Below are 21,902 nucleotides of genomic sequence, written 5' to 3'. Positions count from 1 at the left end.
GTTGCATCGCCGCAAAAGTATCGAGTTATGTCGTTATGTCGGAAACTTTTGACTTATTTAGACTGCGGTTCTTGCCCGCGAAACACGGCAAGACTGATTGCAAGGCATACGGCCTACCATCTTTCTTATTGTCCTAAATCACCATAATTTGTATAAACTTTCGCATTGTAGTTATCGAGTTTAAACGGTTTTAAACGCATTTTTAACATCCAGTGTAATAATAGCACAGTACTTCTTGGATCCTCCTTTCCATCTTTTTCCTTCTGTTGCAGTTCTAGCGGTGTCAACTACTAAGCTTATGGCATCAAGAGTGGAGCGTTTTTTCCTGAAGCCGTATTGATATTCCGCAAGTCCGCCTGGTTTTTCAATGACTTGGTCCATTCTAACGCCGATTATGCTCTCTAAGATCTTGCCCGGGGTGTCCAGCATGGCGTTGCTTCTTCCAGTTCTTAGAAAACGTCCCTTCTTTAAGACATGAGTTGTACAAGTCCACAAAGACATCGGGGCGAGCCTGTATAGCTTGTTTCAATGCAATATTGGGTATGCCATCCAGGCCTGGAGTCTTGTTGTTCCCAATTCTTTTGCATGCAGCCAGTAATTCCTCTGTGGTGATTGCTGGAATGATTTTGTCATTCACCTTAGCTTCAGGGATAGCTGTAACTTCCAGATAAAGGGCAAACAGTGTGGTCACAATACGGTCCATCAATTCCAGGCTCTTAGGAGCGGGAATATAACCTCCTTTTATTTTCTTCATTACTACTTCGTACGGTCGCCCCCAGGGATCCAGCTTAACCTCGTCCTGTAACTCTTTAATGCAGCGTCGTTTATTTTCTCGGTTTTTTTTCTTGAGTATCCGTTTAGCATCCTTTATTTTTTTGTTTAGAGCGTCTACTATTTCTCTACCACGACTAGTATTGTAGTATTTCTTCCGAGCCCGCTGTTCCCGTCTTCCGGTTCGATGACACTCTTTGCGGCGTGCATCAATTTTTTAATCCCACCAGTATACTGGCGGTCGTCTATTATTAGGAGCCCTCCTTGGCACCTGCTCGACCTTATCATTCGCAGATCTAGACAGCTGTATTTCTTCTAGAGACAGCAGGAATGTCTCCTTATTATAATCCTTCGTTTTCCAGCCGACTCTTTTTGTCGTTGCTCTCCCTTTGGATCTCTGTTTTGATATTCTTATCTCCATTATTATCGCTTAGTGGTCACTGTTTGTGTAATGAGGTATGTGTGCGTGTGTGTGTGTGTGCGTGTGTGTGTGTGTGGACGTTCGTATACCGCTGTATCTCAGCTTCTACTCTGTAGATTTAAACCCACCAAGGCTTATTCTTTTTATTTTTACTATAGCATAATGGGAAAAAAGTCCATTTTTTATTTTGTAGACGCGTTTTTTTTATAGCGATTTTTTAGTTTTGAGATTTCAGTTTTTTCTAATAAAGTTATCGAAAAAGTTTATAAAAATAAATTACTGAATATGTACCTGAAAGAGAATAAAGTTACCTAACTTTTTACCGCGGAGAATTCAGATTGTCTGTCGTCGTTGTTTTGTTATACGACAAAAAGTAAAACTGTTTTAAACCGTTATAACTCGATAACTACTCTATAGAACTTTTCAAAGAAAGCATGGTGATTAAGAATAATGAGAACTACTTTGTGTACAAATATAAAGTTATTTCATCAATTATTCCTCGAGAAAAATCTTAATTACTGAAAATCTCTTCCCTACGATAACTGAAGAAAAAAGGCATGAATCATATTAAAAATTTAGATTTAGATAGATTTTCTTGGTACCTTGATCCTTTTCTTTGGGCTGCGTCTTAGCTTTATTAGATTTTGAGATATTTGATATTTAATTTTTATCAAATTTTTTTAGAAAACGTTGTAACTTGATAAATACTCTATGGACATTTTTGAAAAAAATCATAGTGATTAAGAATGATAAGACTTACTTAGTGACTAATTATGAAGTTATTTCACTAATTATTTCGTGAGAAAAAAATTACTGAAAAACGATACACCACGATAACTTAATAAAAAGGCATGAACCATATTAAAAATTGGATTTAGCCAGATTTTCATGGTGTCTTGAAACCTTTCTCTAGGCTGCCCATTAGCTCTATTATATTTTGAGATATTTAAGATTTAATTTTTACAACAATTTTTTTAAAACCGTTTAAACTCGATAACTACACTGCGAAACTTTATACAAATTATGGTGATTAAGGATGATAAGAAAGATGGTGGGCCCATTGCCTTGCAATCAGTCTTGCCGTGTTTCGCGGGCAAAACCGCAATCTAAACAAGTCAAAAGTTTCCGACCTAATGACATAACTTGATACTTTTGCGGCGATGCACGCAGTCATTTTGCCTGTCAACCACAGATACACCATCATATTATTTTATAATATATATTGTTTATACATTATATTTATTAATTACAGCTGGAAGTATAGTATAAATTAAACATGGAAATGCTTCTAGAATCGAGAGACTAATTTTCTAGTTATACAAAGCAAAATAGCAACATTCTCCAACTTATCAAAGCCAACAAACAGAAAAATTCCAAAAAAGCAATGCATCTATAATCTACATTAAATTAAAGAGCTTAATTAAAACTTAGATTATATTATACACGTATGCATGGCGCGTAAGGCAAGTTATGAGTGTTTTTATTTGAGTTTTCTTCTATTTTTTTAACATTTTTGTCCTGGATAATAAACACAGTACCAAAAAAATTGTTTATTCAAGGTTATAAATTTTATTAATAAAATTATATCAAATTTTACTATTAGTGTTATAATTTTGTATAGTTTTCTTCAAAAGGAAAAGTTATAATAATCAAATTTTTCGTTTCATCCCTTTAACTGACGGCCCACCTCTCTACCTGATTGACTCATATAAAGTAAATGCATCTAAACTCTCAAATCGTCAAAAGAATATCATACATCTGTACAGATTTATTAAAAAACATGTCATTATCTTCCACTAGCGGAATAGCAGGAAGCCAATGACTTGGCATCGGCTTTTTAGATTGTTAAATGAAATAAATATAATTACTTAATATTGATTGAATGTATGTTTTAAGATATAAGTTCCAATGAATTATTATTAACTTTATAGATTGATAAAATTTTATTTTTAATACAAACTAATTCTCATCTCTTATTTATTATACTAAGATTAGATCAGCGTGCTTTGCGCTTGATAACTTAGATTTTATCTGGTAATAATTTAATCATATTTTAATCATTTTTTTTAATATTTAGAAAAAAATTTAATTCATTACTCTGTAGAATCATATTTATAAAAAAATGTATATCTTCCACTCTTTGAAAGTTTACAACATTATAAAATATATTCCAAAGAGTTTTAGTAAAAAGTTTGAAATATACATAATCAATCAAACTAAATGATGAAACTAAGTAATTAGTACTACTTTCAAATTTATATATTTTATATAACTCCTTAGTACATATTGTATAATAATTCCATGAAAAGTTTGTAGAGTTTTGTTATTATTGAATTTAAAATGTTCTTTTTAATGTCATTTTTATACTGACGTTAGATCTACATTTTATACTTTATTCTTGACTCCTTGATATATGTTTTACAATATTTAAGAGATTTGTCAAGTTTTTAGAAAGTAGAAAATATACTTTGTTCTAAAGCATAGACATTGATTCCTTATTTACTTATCGAAATAAATCTTCCTCATTATGAATCATGATTAATCTTAACAAATATAATAAAACACACATTAATTAAATAATGATAAAATAGCATTTATTGCTAATTCTGAATATGATGCCAAAACATTTACACTATATTAAAACACTAAAATAAGCAATTATGTAAAAATTCACCGGAACTAGTGAATCATTCCAGGATGATAATTATTTTATGATAAATATGTGGTACAAACATAAATACATAATGCTACTAAAAAAAAAAACAGAATTGAATACACTATTTCGATAAAGAATGATTCACAAAAAGTGACTGGGTCTTGAAACATTTCACATACATTACATATAGGTATAAAATAATGATAAATATTTATATTTATGTGATTTTTTTTGGTAGTTGATTAGAAATAAAGTATATGTATACATATATCAAAAACACAGCAAGATTGGTTCAGATGTGTCGGATGCTGTAAATGATAATCTTTTTAGATAAATATGGAAATATATTTATTTGTATTTATAATCTGAATTATTGTTTAAATCATGCGCCACATAGATACATATGTATGTTTTACATATATCATTAGTCGTGATCTTGAGATTCGGTCCAGATGAAAGGGATGCTGCGAATAATCATCTGTGCAGATATGATTTGTTTTTTAAAGATATCTGTTTGTGAATGTAAAATGACGACTGCTCTATGCATTCACGCATATCACAAGACGTAATCTGCAGATTCCGTCAGGATAAAAGGGATGCTGCGAATAATCATCTGTGCAAATATGATTTTGTTTCATGCCTGTTTTTGTAAAAAAGCCTGGAAATAATACTATTGTAAATGGTTATTTATATTAATATTAGTTGTAACTTTGCTCTCTGCGTTTCACGGGGTGAAGACTATTTTCACGGGGTAACGCCCGCATAACAAATTATTTAGAAATGTGTCATCGGATTTTATATATATAAATAATAATAGTGTTAATCGCTATCGCTACAAAATAAACTTAACGATTACTTATCTAATATTTAAAAAATTTATTATGAAGTATATCTAACATTTGGATTTTGAATATAGTTTCTGCGGCGATTATTTGGCCAATATTTTACATTTCTAATTTCAATATAATTATGTTGAATTCACATTTTATTTACAATTATCAATATGACATATAATATTTAGTTTCAAGTGATAACTTAGTTATTCAATATATAATTTAAATTTTAGTAATATACTATCAGTGGAGATAATTTAGCCGATCAACAGAAAAGTATTATTTGAACAATTTATTATTAATGGCGATTACTCAGCCAATTAATAAATAACTTAAATTTTATTAAATTACTATTAGTGGAGATAACACAGCTAATTAATACATAATTTGTATTTTAGTAAAGTACCAGTAATAAAAATACCTTAGTCAATCAATATATTATTTAAATTTTGATAATGTATAATTAATGGCGATTACTCGGCCAATCAATATATAATTTATATTTCAGTTATGTTGGTAATGTATAATTAGTGGCGATTATTGGACCAATCAAAAAATAATTTAAATTTAAGTAATGTACTATTAGTCTGTTACAATGCCGCTACCCTAAGCGGGTCTTGGGCGTTGTTGTCCAGATCGGACGGGCAGGTGCTTATCACCACTACACAGCGCGTCCTCAGGTTGCGGATAGAGGAACAGCCCCTGAGAACGAGGTTAGCTACGAATAAATTGAATAAGCAGCCGCGGACAGCCGATAGGAACAGGCGTGGGTGTGATGAGTCAACACTGTCGAACGCATTCATCTAGAAACACTACGCAAGCACCATAACAAAAAACACTTCACATTATCTCTTATCACTTAATCTATCTCTTCCATCATACATTACAAAAATGGGCAAAAATCCTGCTGCCGAGGAGGATGCAGGAGCGATGACAACTGCCCCGAAAGGGGATGTATAGAATGATTCGTCACCTGGTCTTACGCGGTAACGATGCCAGCGAAGGCGCGCTGCCTTGCAGGGGGGCGTTAGGATGCGAGAATGTGTCTGAAGACGAGTTGACACTGTCCTCGTTAAAGTCGGAAAGCCCTCATTCTTAGTTCTAGAGAGGTATGGGGGTTATCACCTCTTGAACGGTGGACTCACCTGCGATCGAAACAGGTTCCAAAGCGCGCGGGTTTAACATGCTTTCATGGCTCAAAAAAATCGAAACCAAACCAAAAGGGACTTAAGGGTCGGAACTTGGAATGTTCGCAGTCTATACAGAGCAGGCGCATTTCAAGAACTCATAAAGGAAGCTGATAGGTATAATCTAGATTTGGTATCAATACAGGAATCGCGGTGGCCAGATGGCGAAGTACTAGCATCGGGTAACTTCACGTACCTGTATGGGGCCGGGAGCGGGGGATCCCTAGGTACCGGATTTCTCGTAAGCAAAAGCATTATACATTCGGTTAAAAGTTTCAAATCCGTCAATGATAGGCTCTCGTACATCATCATCGAAGGTGAATAGTATAGATATGTATTTATTAATGTACACTATCCTACGGAGGACAAACAAGAAGAAGCTAAGGATCTCTATTACGAAACTTTAGAACAGGTAATCGATCAGTTCGCGTCTTACGACACAAGAATAGTATTAGGCGATTTCAATGCTAAAATAGGTAGGGAGGAAATGTTTAGGGCTACAATAGATAGGAAAGCCTGCACGAAGCCAGGAACGATAACGGTATTAGGGTCATAAATTTCGCGGCAGCAAAAAAATATTATAATCAAAACGACGTGTTTTAAGCACAAGGACATACACAAAGCAACGTGGACATCGCCGGACGGGGCCACACAGAACCAAATTGATCATTTTCTCATTGTAAAAAGACGTCATACTAACGTTCTCGACGTAAGGGCTTATAGAGGGGCAGATAGCGACTCGGACCACTTCCTAGTAGTAGCCGAATCAAGAGCTAGATTAGTAGCGAATCAAAATAGTAAGCGAACAAACAAGGCAGAAAGCTTCGATATTGAAAAGCTACGAGATAGAACAGAGTGAATTAGGTACCAGATAGAAATTAATAACAGATTTCAGGCACTTGAGGAAGCAAACACATCGCCGGAGGGGAATGACGAACCGAATAGCTTCTGGGGGGGGGGGGGGGGGACATCGAAAAAACGGTAAAAGAGGCCGCGAACAAAGTACTGGGTAGAAAGAAAAAGCCAAAGAGCAAACCATGGTTTGACGAAGAGTGTGAACTCTGGTTTGAAAGGTGCAGAAAGGCTAAATTAGATAGCTTACACAATAGAAGCGATATGACCGTAGAAGAGTATTCTAACGTAAGGAAACAGGCGGGCGCGATCTACAGAAATAAGAAGCTGGAGTATCAAAAGAATCTTATTAGGAGAATAGAAACTAACAGTAAGGAAAATAACCCCCGCGAAATGTACAGAGGGATTAACGCCATCAGAAAGGGTTTTAGGAGTAGAGCGCAATTGATGAAGGGCGAAAACGGGGACCTCGTAACAAATCACATCGAATTACTGTCGCTGTGGAAAAACTATTTCGATAAATTATTAAACGTGCACGAAAATAGCGAAGAATTAGGGGGCGGAATTCACACTGCTGAACTCCACGTGGAGGAACCGAGCTACCAGGAAGTAGAGGCCGTGATTAAAAAACTAAAAAACGACAAAGCAGCAGGAAATGACTCTATACATACTCTATAATCTATAAACTAGTATGTGCCACCTGGAAAAATGAAAAATGAAAAATGAAAGGAAGGAATCTATCATTATACCGATTTTTAAAAAGGGGGATAAGACAGACTGAAATAACTATAGGGGTATCTCACTTTTAGCAATGTGCTACAAAGTTCTGTCAAACGTAATACAAGCTAGACTCACCCCATTCGAGGAAGATATAGTAGGAGATTATCAGTGCGGATTTCGGCGCAACAGATCGACGAGCGATCAAATGTTTACGATAAGACAGTTGTTAGAGAAAAAGTGGGAATTCTGCGAAACCATACACCAACTATTTATAGATTTTAAAAAAGCGTACGATTCTATTAAGCGAAGCAAAATGTATCAAATTCTAGTACTTCTCGGCGTACCAAAAAAACTTGTGAGATTGATTCAAATATGTCTGAACGGAAGCACGGGAAAGGTCCGAGTAGGCGGTAATGTATCAGAACCCTTCACGATACGCGATGGTTTAAACAAGGGGATAGGCTCTATACGGTGCTGTTCAACTGAACGTTAGAGTATGTCGTTAGAAAAATGCAGGTTAGCCAGCTGGGCGCAACGCTTAATGGAACAACGTAGATACTAGGCTACGCAGATGATTTGGATATACTGGGGGATTGTAGGGAAACGGTAGACAGAAACAGGGTAGACTTGCGCGCGCGAAGAAAAATACGTGCAAATTCGAGAATAAGAGCGAGAGAGATAGAAAGAGCAAGCGCGCGGGCTTATCCTTCAGGTGCGCGCTCAGATAGCTCTCAACCTTCGAAAAGTAAACACGGGACTTCGCATGTGATCTCGAGTGCTGTGCTGTGTCCAGCGGATCGATCTATATCCTGTGTGTGAGTGCGACGCGGAATCTGGGTATCCTCATCTTCCTGCTTAGCGGTCCAGCAACGTTCTATTTCTGCAGTCTGTCCGGGATCAGGAGCATCGACGACGAGATCGAGAAGGTTTGTGTGACGCGCAGTGAATGTGATTGTGTGCAAGAGAGTGTATATCGTCTGCGCGAGGGTGACCCGGCGCGAGCGACCTTCACGGCGATATACGTGTGCAAGCGCGATTATTCCAGCATCGCGGCGAGTCGCAAAGTTGTCGGCGACTCGCATATTATTATTATTTTTCATATTTGTAAATTCACGGTTTTGACGCGCTAGTAAAATATAACTTAGTCTTATTATTTTACGTGTTTTTTCGTCATTTCTCAACCTAGCTTGTTTACTTCCGATTCCTGTTCCTTCCTGCGAATACCGCTGCATCCGCGGGCGTTATTTATTAGTATCTAACGCAGTTGAGCAGCCGAGCACGCACCAGGCGGCGCGTAGACCCAGCAAAACAAAAGCAGTTGAGACAGCTGCATGCAACGGAGGTATTTCGCGGGCGTAGAGGAGTTCTCCGCCGCATCGAGGGAATGCAATCCATTTGTTTAGCGCGTTATTCGTTAATCAGATTTACACCCCGTTACAAGTTTAACCACAAAAAAACCTCGTTTATAATCATAAATATATTATCAGCGTCAGTATTCCAGGAAGACTAAAATTCCAAGAAGTCCAAAACAATTCCCTGGAAAAACCCGGAAAATACAAAACTCAATCTTTACATTAAAATATCACAATATTTGTGCACAAAAAAAGTGCAATAAGGCCTTTTTACGTCCGTAATCGAGGCACAAAAAAAACTCATTTTTTTTAGTTTTTGATTTATTATTGAAAAAATAAGTAGTTAAATCTCATCAAAATTTTAATGGGATATAGTTTGACACGTGACTCATCGACATAATTTTTTTCGTGGGGTTATGATGTTTAGTTTCAAAGATATGAATTTTTGAAAATAAAATCATCATTTTCATTTTATCTGCCGAACAAAGCGGTCGATCCCAAAGGAGAAACGAGGACAAGTGGGTAATTTTATTCTTCTTCAAATGCATTTTAGTTGAGAATATAAAAAATAACTGTAATTCCCAAATTCAGAATCCAAAAATAGATATGCTTGTCAAATTTTATTGATATTGACGAAGTAGTTTCAGAAATATTACGGTATACATACACACGCAAGAAATAAAAGATGCCAAACGGATACTCAAGAAAAAATCCGAGAAAATAAACTGCGGTGCCTCTAAGAGTTACAGGACGAGATTAAGCTGAATTCCCAGGGACGACAGTACCAAGTAGTAATAAAGAAGATAGAAGGAGGTCATATTCCTCCTTCTAAGAGCCCGAAATTGCTGGACCCTATTGTGATCACGCTGTTTCCCCTTCAACTGGAAGTAATAGCTATCCCCAAAGTGGAGGCAAATGACGAAATTATTCCAAGAATCACCATAGAGGAATTACTGGCTGCATGCAAAAGAATTAGGAACAACAAGACTCCAGGCCTGGATGGCATACCCAATATTGCATTGTGAAAAAGCTATACAGGCACGTTCCGATGTCTTTGTGGACCTATACAATTTTGTCCTGTCACCTGGAAAAGCTGCCTTATACAGACCACTCTGCATGCTGGACAACCCTGGCAAGATTTTAGAGCGCATAATCGTTAGAATGGACCAAGTCATTGAAAAACCAGGTAGGCTAGCGAAATATGAATACGGCTTTAGGAAAAAACGCACCACTCTTGACGCCGTAAGCTTAGTAGTCGACACCGCTAGAACTGCAAGAAGAAGAAGAGATGGAAGAAAGGAGCTAAGAAGTACTGGGCTATTGTTACACTAGATGTTGAAAATGCGTTTAACTCAGCAAGCTGTGGCAAGATACACGAGGCACAACGGAAAAAGAGATACCTGCATATATAAGAAGGATTATGTCTGACTACCTGAAAGACAGAACCATTTTGTACGACACAGAGAGCGGCACAACAACCTATCAAGTAACCGGAGAAGTGCCACAAGGGTCAGTGCTTGAACCATTATTGTGGAATATCATGTACGATGGAGTACTTAGGCTAGAGCTACCCAAAAAGGCAACGGTTGTAGAGTTTGTAGATGACATTGCAGTAGTAGTAGTAGCAAAGCAAAAGGAAGAGACGACGAAAATCGCTAACGATGCAGTAGGTATATAATAATCTACGATTAGCTAAAGCAGACTGGACTTGAGCTTGCTAGCCATAAAACGGAGGCTATCCTTATATCTAGTAGGAAGAAAATAGAGACATTAACGCTGACAGTGGTCGGGCACGAAATAGACTTTCAGCCGACCATTAAGTACCTGGGAATCACCATGGACGCCAAACTAACGTTTAAGCAGCATCTCGAAAGGGTGAGCAATAAGGTATCAAAAGTCGGTGCTGCACTATCGCGACTAATACCAAATATTGGTGGGCCAAATCAGGGTCAAAGGTTACTCCCAGCCAGTGTAACTACATCAATTATGTTATACGGTGCCCTTATATGGGCAGAAGCTATGTTGGTGAAGTCCTATGCACGAAAGCTGTCAACAGTTTATAGGAGAAGTGCATTACGGGTCGCTTCTGCCTACCGAACAGTATCAGATGATGCAGTGTGCGTTCTCTCAAGTATGCCACCTATTGACCTTATAGCAACAGAATGAAAGAATATACACGAAGAAAGCCGTCGTGGTGACAATACTCAAAAGGAAGTTTGGAAATCCGCAAAGGAACGAACCCTAGCTGAGTAGCAAAGACGATGGGACTCCAGAGGAAAGGGGCGATGGACGCACCGCCTCATACTACGTATTGTTAGCTAGACCAATGGACGACATGGGAAAGTGAATTACTAACTTACGCAGTTTTTGAGTGGACATGGGTGCTTTCGAGCCTTTGTACACTACTTTAAGATAGAGGACAATCCAAAGTGTCCAGTATGTTTGGAAACAAACGAAGATGCGTAACATGTCTTCTGTAACTGTTCGTGATACGAAATGGAACGAGAAGAACTCGAGCGTTACCTTCAGACTAGGGTGACCCCTGAGTCAATGATGACAGCTATGCAAGCGTCGAAAGATGGCTGGTACGCCGTAAAAAACTACGTAAGGACTATTATCAAGAAGGTTAGAAATGACGAAGAGAATAGAAGGGAAGAACATGGCGGAACAGCTGAGTAAAACTGTTGCTAGACGAAGGCCACTAGGTAATAGATACAAAATACTCCTCGGACTGATGCAGAGGAAGGTAGGTCACAGAGTTGAGCTCTCACTCCCCTGCCAGATGCAGAGGAACGTAGGAGCTAGGGTTGAGTACCTCTAAGTGCTCCTTAGACCGATGCTGAGGAACGTAGGTAACTGAGTTGAGCCCAAACTCTCGGTGTCGGGGTTGAGTCTGTCCAGAGGATCACCGGTCGATGCTGCTCGAGGTAGAACACTAGACGATGCTGCAGGAAGCAGACGGCTGGACGATGCAGAATAAAGAAGACGGCAGGACGATGCAGAATGAAGAAGACGAGTTTGATCCTGAACCCCTAATCATCTTGGTGGATGGAGGATGTATGGAAATGTCAAACGTTGAAGGAGAAGCCAAAAAAGGCTAGTTAACGGGCCCATGGGAAGTATTGCTCAACGATAGTACCTGTGAGGATCCAGTGTTGGAGGGCTACTCGTGCAGAGCTTGCTCTGTCTACGCTACATAAAAAAAAACACGCACACAATAGTATTTAAGATAGATACTGCGTAGCCATATCATCTGATGCAAAAGTTTGGTTGGACCTGGGTCTTGACCAACCTTTTCTGAAGAGTCTTGTTGGTGTAGACCCTGCTAAACTGCAAGCTATATAAGGTTTTGTTTACTTTTTTCGCGATTGAATCTACCCGCGGTTTTCAAGTAAATTTACTTTCATGTACAACTCGTTCATGTTTCGGGGCGATGAACTCGCTTCTACCTCGAGATCCATTGCGGGGGAACGAAGTCGACTGGTAAGGCAACAAGGTCTAGCGAAACAGAACCAACGTCGGCGATACGCCTCCCTCTCGACTCAGAGCGTCGAGCACGGTTCGGTCGGACAATTATCGAATATCTCTGTAAATTTCAAGAAGATATAAGTACATTTTCAATACAACAGGACAACACAGTAATCTACTCCATCACTTATACAAACTACATATAATTGCAAGTGCAGTTGGTACGTTCCTCAGCATGCTGGTGTCCACTATTGGCTTACAATTTTAGGGTTAGGGTTGTTGGTCTTGGGATGGCGCGGTTCTAAATATCCACCCAAATCCGATACGTGCACCTTCGCGATTTTTCAACTGTTACCCACTCCCATCTTCAAAATATACACAGTAGGAGATATTTGCTCAGTGATCTAAAAAGGACCTTTAACTTGGCGCTAATTTGGCAAAGAAGCTGTCAGCAACGTTTTACAGATAGTGAGCCTCAAGACTAGGTCTCCGACTGAGAAATTGGCTAGTCGACGCCCTATATTATAGGTCTTACCCTGTTTAACCCGCGCATCGTCTATAAATTTCGCAACAAGTTCTCGTAACGCATCCAAACGCTTCATACGATCTTCCCATACTTGAGGATCTAATTGCAGTTTAGGACCTTGATTTTCCATTTCCTTTCGTAAGCTTTTAACTGGCGTGGGGTATCGACCAAAGTTTGAGAAGGCTAGAGAAGTCTTCAGAGTTGACTGTAGAGTTGTTTTAATGGCATGTCGGAGTTCGTGGACATGTTTATCTCAATCTCCGTGATTCTCGGCGAATATCGCAATCATAGTTTTAAGAATGTGATTACACCTCTCGACAGGATTAGCTTGGGGGTGATAGGGTGGCGAATTCTAGTTCACACGTTCTTGACAGCGCATCCGGCACTTGATGGTTTACACCTTTCTCATACACTATGTCGAAGTCCCATTGCTGAACTTCGAGCGCCCATTTGACCAGCCTACCACTGGGCTCTTTCAGTGTTCAAAGACAACGTAGTGCACTGGATCTAGACTCCGACTACTTTAATACAATAAAAAGATACCTTTTTATATAAAAAACGCAGCTGTAAATTTTTTAGAATGGGTCTGACCTTCTACTAGAAGTTATGTAGAAAAAAACATGATATAATGGCTAATAAGTGGTTTTATATGTAAATTTGACACTTATAACCTAGTACATCTCATGTCTATCGATACCAACAAAGTTACGCAACTAGTTTTGAGTACAAGTAGAAGAGCAGTATACAACAAGTAGTTCACAACTATATATACTAATTTGGGATGAAACTCAATGACTATAAGGCATGCTTTTGAAGCAACTGATAAATATTTTCGTAATATATGTAAAAATGACCTTTCTTTTCGAGGGAAATTTATTGTAACATCTGGTGACTTTAGACAAACATTGCCTATAGTGCGGCATGGAAATAGAACAAAAAAGCTTGAAATTTGTCTAAAAAGGAATTTTTCGTGGTCAAAAATTTCAAGACTATCAGTAAGTGAGAATTTACGATTACAAAGTCCAGATAATTCATTTAAGAATTGGTTACTTACAATAAGTGAAAAAAAAATAAGACCAAATATGAATTACAAAATAATCTAAGAGAAATACCCAAACAATTTATTTGTCAAAATGATTTGATGACAGAAGTTTTTGGGCATAAAATTAATCCTAATGATTTAACATAAAAATAAAGTGATGACTGTCAACTTTAAATTCTAATGATGTACTAAAAATCAATGACAGTATAGTTAAAAGGATAGATGGAGACTACTATATATACTATAGTAATGATCGAATCCAGATTGATACAAACGACAAATTGACAGACACAATACCTACAGAATTTTAGAATTCATTAACACCTAATCGATTGCTACCACATAAATTCATATTAAAAAAAAGGTGCAATAATTAGTTGTTTAAGAAATTCAGACATTAACAGTGGTCTTTTTAATGGTACAAGATTGATAATTAAATATATGAAACAATATGTTCTTATAGCAGAAATTATTACTGGAAAATATTTCAGTGAACAAGTATTATTGCCCTGTATTGATTTAGCTCCATCACTAAAAGAAATAAGGCAATTCATAATAATACTTAGCTTCGCCATGACGATAAATAAATCTTAAAGCGAATTTTTTTGTCAAAGTTAGTTAATATTTATCCATTTCAGTATTTAGTCACGGTCAGTTATACGTTGCATTATTAAGAACAACATAAAAAGAGAATTTAAAAATTTTTTAAAACGATAAATCTACATACAAAAATAATAAAAATATTACAAGTAACTAAATAAGAATGTAAAGAAAAAGAAAATTAAACGACGAAAATAAAATTTAGACAAAAAATATAGTCTATTCTGAAATATTATATCCGAAATTAATTATATTTATAATATAACATTATTAAATATAAATCATATATTGATTGGCCAAGTAATTGCCACGAATAATACATCACTTAAGTGTAAATTATATATTGATTAACTGAGTAATCGCCACTAACTTTTTATAAACTTAAGTATATTTACCGAATATGTACAAATAATTATAAAATTTGGTTTTAATATGTCATTTAAAGCAATTATCCAATAAGGGTATAAAAGTATAATTAAAAACATAATAGCTTACTGATTGGCAAATTGCATTATTGTAAAATTTATAAATTTATTATAGCAAACATTTGTTTAAATAAAAAAACATGAATTAATAAATATTATTTTAATCAATTTTATTATAATTTTTAAATATATTATACGTTTTATAAATATTGTTTGAGTAATCGCCATTAATAATACACTAATAAAATTATTTATTGTATTAATTATCATGTTTTAATGATTCAGACTAGTCACTGTTGATGCGGCCCCTTCCTTCTCTATCTCCGACGGCTCGTTTCCTCGATCACGCTTCGCCCGGGTCCAGCAACGCGTCTACCTGCGATGCTCTGCAACGATTTTCCTCTCACACATGTCTACAATACATGTTCTTTTGTAAATTCTCTGGTCGCAACCGCAGTTACAACATTCCGCGTAGATTCTCGCACACTCTTTTCTTGTTCTTGACCTATCGGCTTTCTCGAAATCTCTCCGTCGTGGGCTTCTTGTTTTTTCCGGCTTCTAGGGCTTCTATCCACCACACTCTCGCGAAAACAAAGAACAAACGAGTTAACATTGAGTCGCACATGCTAGCGTTCACGCCGAAGGACTTGGCGCACCACAATTCACCTTTTCGCACGAGATTTAAGGTTACAAGCAAACACTGTGTAATTTACTTGCGTTTTCAATACGAATATAAGTTAGTGTAAACCCAAAATTATTTTATCGCGTTTCGATTCAAAAACCTGTTGCGATAATAATTGTGTTATTATTATTGGATTGTAATACGAGTGTATAATTCTGCTGCCGCGCTTGGGCACGATGGTTTCGACGAATAAAGGTGATTATTGCGGATAGTATAGAGGCTAGGGTAAATTAACTTATTTTCCAGGTAACTGATGGTTCTAGAGTCTTCGCCAAAGATTTTTGTGATCACATTATTAAATTATTTTTTATTAAATTTCGCAATTAGAATAGTATAGTTAGGTTAAAATTGAAAAAATCACTTTCGTCTAAATATTTATCTAGCAAATTGATGAGCGTATTTATTTATGCATTAGACCTAAATACCCATTTAATTCCCTTAACACAAGTGAATGTATTCATGAATTTAATACGGCCAATCATGTATTCCGAGTGGTTAAGTTTAGCGGATCTTCCTCTGGGATCGCATGCTCTATCTAGCTAACCAGGAACACATGCACCTGGCGGTTAATAAATAAGGTATTAATGAAATACCGGTAATTGGCAATTGTACATGAGTACGGAATAATTCGAATCGAGTTTTTTCCTCACGGCAGGTTTACCATGTTACAAAGATAAATTATGGTTAAATTACATGAAAGGTATTTCGTTAGCAAACAAAAATCACATTTTGATAAACATAAAGTAATGATGTATGCATAATTTCATTTCTATACGAAGAAGTAAGGCATCTACACGCAATGTATACACTCACTACAGACATTTTCGAATAAATAATTTTTATACAAAACGGGGTATTCATACAAAGATGACAAATGTGTAATTTTAATATTATAAAGATAATCAAAATTAATATAAAACGAGCATTACCATCTGTTATTTTATTCAAATTAACGTCATCGTGTATACTTGAATCCCAAGCAGCAATAGCACATACATTTTTTTCCAAATGTTTAACGATTGGTAGATTGTAAAACTTGTGACCATGCTCTTTTGGTAAAATCGAATTTAATCCGGATATTGAAATCTCTTCCCCTGATTGATGCGCCGATAAATCGTCTGCATTTAGATCAAGAAAAAGTACTGGTATATGAGGTTCCATTCCGATAGGTGGATTCCAATCCGCAGGAGCTCCTGGAATACCAGAACCAGCTGATGGAACTAAAACGGCATTTCTTTCTTCAGTAAGATTTACCCACTGATCTACTAAACTCTGCTCTCTTTCAATATCTTGATCCGATTTGTCTGCAGTTAAAAAATAAGAAACAATATATCAGCTACAACAAATGCAATATTTTAAAAAACTGTTAGGGAGACCTAACCACCTTAAATTTGTAATTATGAAAATGTTAAAAAAAAATTATATTTTATGCCAAAATCAAGTGGCGCGGTAGCGCCACGAAGGCAAGTTTGAGAAGCAGACGAAGCCACGGTACCCGTGACACTATTTACTTTTATATTGATGTTCGGATTGTTCATGATACAGAAAAAAATGCTTATCGTTACTGTTCGTGAGTTTTTTTGGCTTATCAGTATGTTTTCTGAGCTAAACTATGGTTTCCAATCAAAATATTTGTTAAAAAGCCGTTTCGTTTAATAATAAACAAGTTTATATATCACGAATGCTCAAAACAGTATTTCTACTTTTTTCTCCAGTGTGGTAGTACCGTGAAGTTGGCTTTCTAGCCCTAAAAGTGGTAGGACCGTGAAGTTGGCTTTCTAGCCCTAAAAGTGGTAGGACCGTGAAGTTGGCCGCACAAGATATTATGTGTAATACAGTTGCATATCGCTTTCCCACAGATTTCTATAAGTTTCGCAGAGTAAATGTGTTTATATTGTCTGCTTGAATTTAAGGTTATGTTTTTGACAGCTGGCGCACTGTCACTGCACAAACTTTCTGAGTATCGGGGTCACTAATGACGGGGCCCGGGAAGTGGATCAATTAAAAATAGTCAAGTTTACAATGATATTATTTTATTTATAATACGACTAACAAAAAATCATTATGTTAATTAAGGACTTAGTCAAATGATTAGTAATTTAAACTTAAGTAATATATTGATCAATTACAAACAACTCTCAAGATACTTACTGCGTAACTTGCCATGCCCCTTACATTTTGTTCATGGTACATACTTTTACATTTTAAATATTTCATGTTAGTAAAATAACAATTTTATAAGTTTATGTACACAAATAAAATATGCGAGAAGTTACACTTAAACATAATTAAACAATACCATGAAACAAAGGTAAGGGGCATGGCAAGTTACGTAGTATGTATCTTGAGAGTTGTTTGTAATTTAAAATCACCTTTTTTTTTGAACTTAGACTGTAAACCTCGCTGAAACCAAATCACTTTGCTTTTCACATTAGGCACTCGCCTATCTTCTAAACTTGGAGAAAACGCATGACAGATATCACAAAAATAGCGGAAGACATATGAGTGTATTGGTGTGAAGAGTAAGTAGGAATAGTTTGATTGGCTAAGATCCTGTTTAAGTGGGTAACGCTCACACATGGACAAACACAGGCACAACACTGATATCAAAGCATACCAAGACGAAAAGATGCTCTTGAGTCAAGACTAGGCGCTTCAGTTCCGCTGGAGCTAGTGCGACTCGCTATCGAAGCGGAAGTTCCTACGCTTAATATTCCGCGGGGAGCAAGTGCCTTGCACAGGACGTCATTGACCGTATAAAGGCAATGGGAAAAAGCGAAGTCACGCCACCGAAATAGTATATTACGTACCTAGGCCGGGAAAATAAAGAATGTCCCAGATCGCATGTGTATTGGTATATTGGCAAACATGCGATCTGAGCATTCTTTGTTCCCGGCCGTAGTGCGTACGCGATTATACATGCCCCAGTGGTCGGAAAGTGACTTTTTTCCAGCCGCAAGTATGTAAAAATTATTACACTCATACAAAAATACTTACATTGACACCTATTTACGAAACACACTTACACTACTCGCGGACCTCTCTGCGGCTGTGACGGCTCACTGTGCCGCCACAGCCGCTCACTGCAGTACACATAAAGGTGGAATGAAATAAAATAGAATAAAATAAAACTATATATTATTTCCAAGCCTTTAAGTTGATTTTGATTAAACTTAGATCCAAAAATGATAACTTTAGTCTAGCCAGCATTAAGGTGCAGAGCATTGTGTGAACTCCGATCCAATACAGCTCGCGCTGCCGCTAACATGCGATCTTCACCCTCCCGAAGATTACTTCTGGCAAGTTAGGTGTAGATTTGCAGGTCGTCGGCGTAAAGCAAATATACAACACTATTAATCATTAATCCCTTGGCCCCCATAAAATCGGCCAACGCCTCCTGGGGATCATTAATGTACATATTAAAAAGTAAGGGCTCCAAGATCGGGCCCTGTAGGACGGCCAGGTTAGTTGTCAGCCAAGATAATTTTCCGTTTGATTTAGTAACCACTTTTTAGTATCGTCCTAATAAACAAGGGGGATAATCTTGAGGGGGAAATTGTATCAAAAGCCTTACTCTTTAGTTAGGCTTTTGATACAATTTCCCCCTCAAGATTATCCCCCTTATTTAGCCCCCTTCAAGCAGCAGCAGAATAGAATATTTTTAATTAGTGCGCGAAACAAATAATGTGGCACGAGACATCCCGTTGCTATATTTGAAAGTGTTGTTTTGCATATGCTATACAAAAAACAAGTCCCACAAAATCCACGTTTTTAGCGCACCACTTGTCAAAAAATACAGTTTGATACATGAAAAGCTTACCTTGCGTCTATTAGTTGAAGACGTTCCTAGATAGCTTACTCTTCCTTCATAAGAACTTCCTTCATTATATTTTCCTCTTTTCTTATTTTGGAAACTTGGAGTAAGTGGTTTGGAAAAATTTAAAATGACAAAAGGCTATGGTCGAACTAATTATGTATTTTCTTCTAAAGAAATTTTGTACACAAAATATGTACAGAAAAAATTTACAAATTATGTGTGAATTTTATTTTTGCAAGGTTTTATGCACATTTTATTTATGTTTTTGGGACATGCAAGTTTCTGTAATTTATATATTGTTTATATATTATGAATATTATATTTTAAAATATTTTATTAATATACATATATCTGAAAGAATTAAAACTTTCATATATAGCAACGGGATGTCTCGTGCCACATTATTTGTTTCGCGCACTAATTAAAAATATTCTATTCTGCTGCTGCTTGAAGGGGGCTAAATAAGCGGGATAATCTTGAGGGGGAAATTGTATCAAAAGCCTTACTATTTAGTAGTTACTTTAGTGTTGTTTCGCATATGCTATACAAAAAACAAGTCCCACAAAATCCACGTTTTTAGCGCACCACTTGTCAAAAAATACAGTTTGATACATGTGCACGGTGTAAGCGATTCTCGCACGAGTGTTTTGTCACCCGATAATGTTCCGTACAAATATAATAATATCACAAGGTTTTCAATACATTTGCTTAATTAATCTTAGAATATATTAGAAATATTCTGTAGATATATATTTTGATTAAATTTTAATGAAATATATCGATAAAATATTAAAAAATATTTTATAATCTTATTAATTACTTAGCCTCGCATATTGCAACTTTTTTTAAATATTCCTTAAAATCTTAAACCGATAATCTAAATTTTCTTTTGAAATACATTGACGCTTTTAAGAAATAAGCGCAATTAATTTGCTAAAAAAATAAACACATTACAGAAATCTTTGTTACCGACACCTAATTTTATATTTGAGATATTTATAATACCAAAAATGGTATTTTGAATCGATATACTTGTAAAAAATATTTACAAAAGTACATAGTAAGTATACAATTGCGAAATTATCGAAGTGGTATATGAGTAACATTTTTTAAAGTGATTTATAAGTTCATCCATAGCGTAATGAGTAGAGTGCTAGACTGTCACGCAGAAGATCGCTGGTTCAAATCCCCGTCACGTCAAGGTTTTTTAATTCTTTCAGATATATGTATATTAATAAAATATTTTAAAATATAATATTCATAATATATAAACAATATATAAATTACAGAAACTTGCATGTCCCAAAAACATAAATAAAATGTGCATAAAACCTTGCAAAAATAAAATTCACACATAATTTGTAAATTTTGTCTGTACATATTTAAAAAATATTTTATATAAATATTGTTACATGACAACTTTCTGAATCTACATTTGAAATAATAATTTCAAGTGTGGCTTCGAGAAAGTTCCACACGTATAAAGGTACAGCGAGACTCAAGGCCACAAAAGTATTAAGTGGCCAAGCATCTCGTTGATCCAAACAACTTCCCCGCCAGCGGCTAGAGGCGCACATGCGGAGCTACGTTGCAGTATCGGCGCGTAACTAGTTGCCAGGCCCCGTCAGGCCTAATGAGTGCAACAAGCGTCGACATTGTAACGCGGCTGAGGGGAAGTAAGCTGGCGGCGGCGTGGAAGGTCCGGAACCACTTCCAAGCGCCCTCAAGCCACCCTGCTCTCTCACTCCATGATCGGGCACAGAAGCCGGCGGACCGATAGATTTCAAAGTTACATTCAGATTTTATTCAGAGTTTTAGATTCAATAGCGCTAAATCCAAGATTAAATCTAAGAGATTTAATCACTTGTGTACAAAATTTCTTTAGAAGAAAATACATAATTAGTTAGACCATAGCCTTTTGTCATTTTAAATTTTTCCAAACCACTTACTCCAAGTTTCCAAAATAAGAAAAGAGGAAAATATAATGAAGGAAGTTCTTATGAAGGAAGAGTAAGCCATCTAGGAACGTCTTCAACTAATAGACGCAAGGTAAGCTTTTCAATTATTAAGCTGGTGTCCGCGTTCCTAAAAGAAAAATTAAAAATTAGAATATCGTGAAAATTAAAACGGAAAAGTGAACGCGAAGTGAAAAGGTGAAAAAGAATTTAAGAGTAAAATCACGCGTAATACTTGAAACAAAGACGGGTGTCAAATTTCGAACTGCGCGCATAGTCGAGTCGAAGCGTCGCTTGGAGAGCTTGGCGTCGTGCTGTGACGTCAGAGCCTTTGTGCGATCCAACGCGCGTGCATAGTTGAGGGGGCGGCCATTTTGAAAGCTCCAGCTTTTTCATACTTACAAGGAAAGGTACCCAACCCGAACTCACCGATTTTGATGATTTTCATATATGTTGTAGAACATAAAAAAATAAGAGACACGTATTTTTTTTTATCGGCTAATTTTCACTTTTAAGGGGTAAAAGTTGTAAAAGTTAACCCACAAAAAGCGTTTTTTTTAAATATCTCGGCTTAAAATTAATATTTTTCAATGAA

At 36.4% G+C, this 21,902-nt stretch overlaps 1 protein-coding gene across 19 annotated transcripts in view; it reads right to left on the bottom strand.

The window, feature by feature from the left end:
- The window catches only part of LOC100117353 (kinesin-like protein KIF13A), a 1,179,147-nt gene that overhangs the window by 535,000 nt on the left and 622,245 nt on the right, over positions 1-21,902 (bottom strand). For 18 of the 19 annotated variants that reach the window (XM_031928189.1, XM_031928179.1, XM_031928190.2 and 15 more), the window contains one exon: positions 16,465-16,839. The exons of the other annotated variant lie outside the window; for it this stretch is intronic. In XM_031928189.1, the coding sequence (XP_031784049.1) occupies positions 16,465-16,839 (375 nt within the window). The remainder of the gene's footprint in view (positions 1-16,464; positions 16,840-21,902) is intronic. 19 annotated transcript variants of the gene reach the window in all.

Source organism: Nasonia vitripennis, assembly GCF_009193385.2.
Source record: "Nasonia vitripennis strain AsymCx chromosome 4 unlocalized genomic scaffold, Nvit_psr_1.1 chr4_random0004, whole genome shotgun sequence".
In the NCBI taxonomy this organism is placed as follows: Eukaryota; Metazoa; Arthropoda; class Insecta; order Hymenoptera; family Pteromalidae; genus Nasonia; species Nasonia vitripennis.
This window is presented reverse-complemented; position numbering and strand designations above follow the sequence as displayed.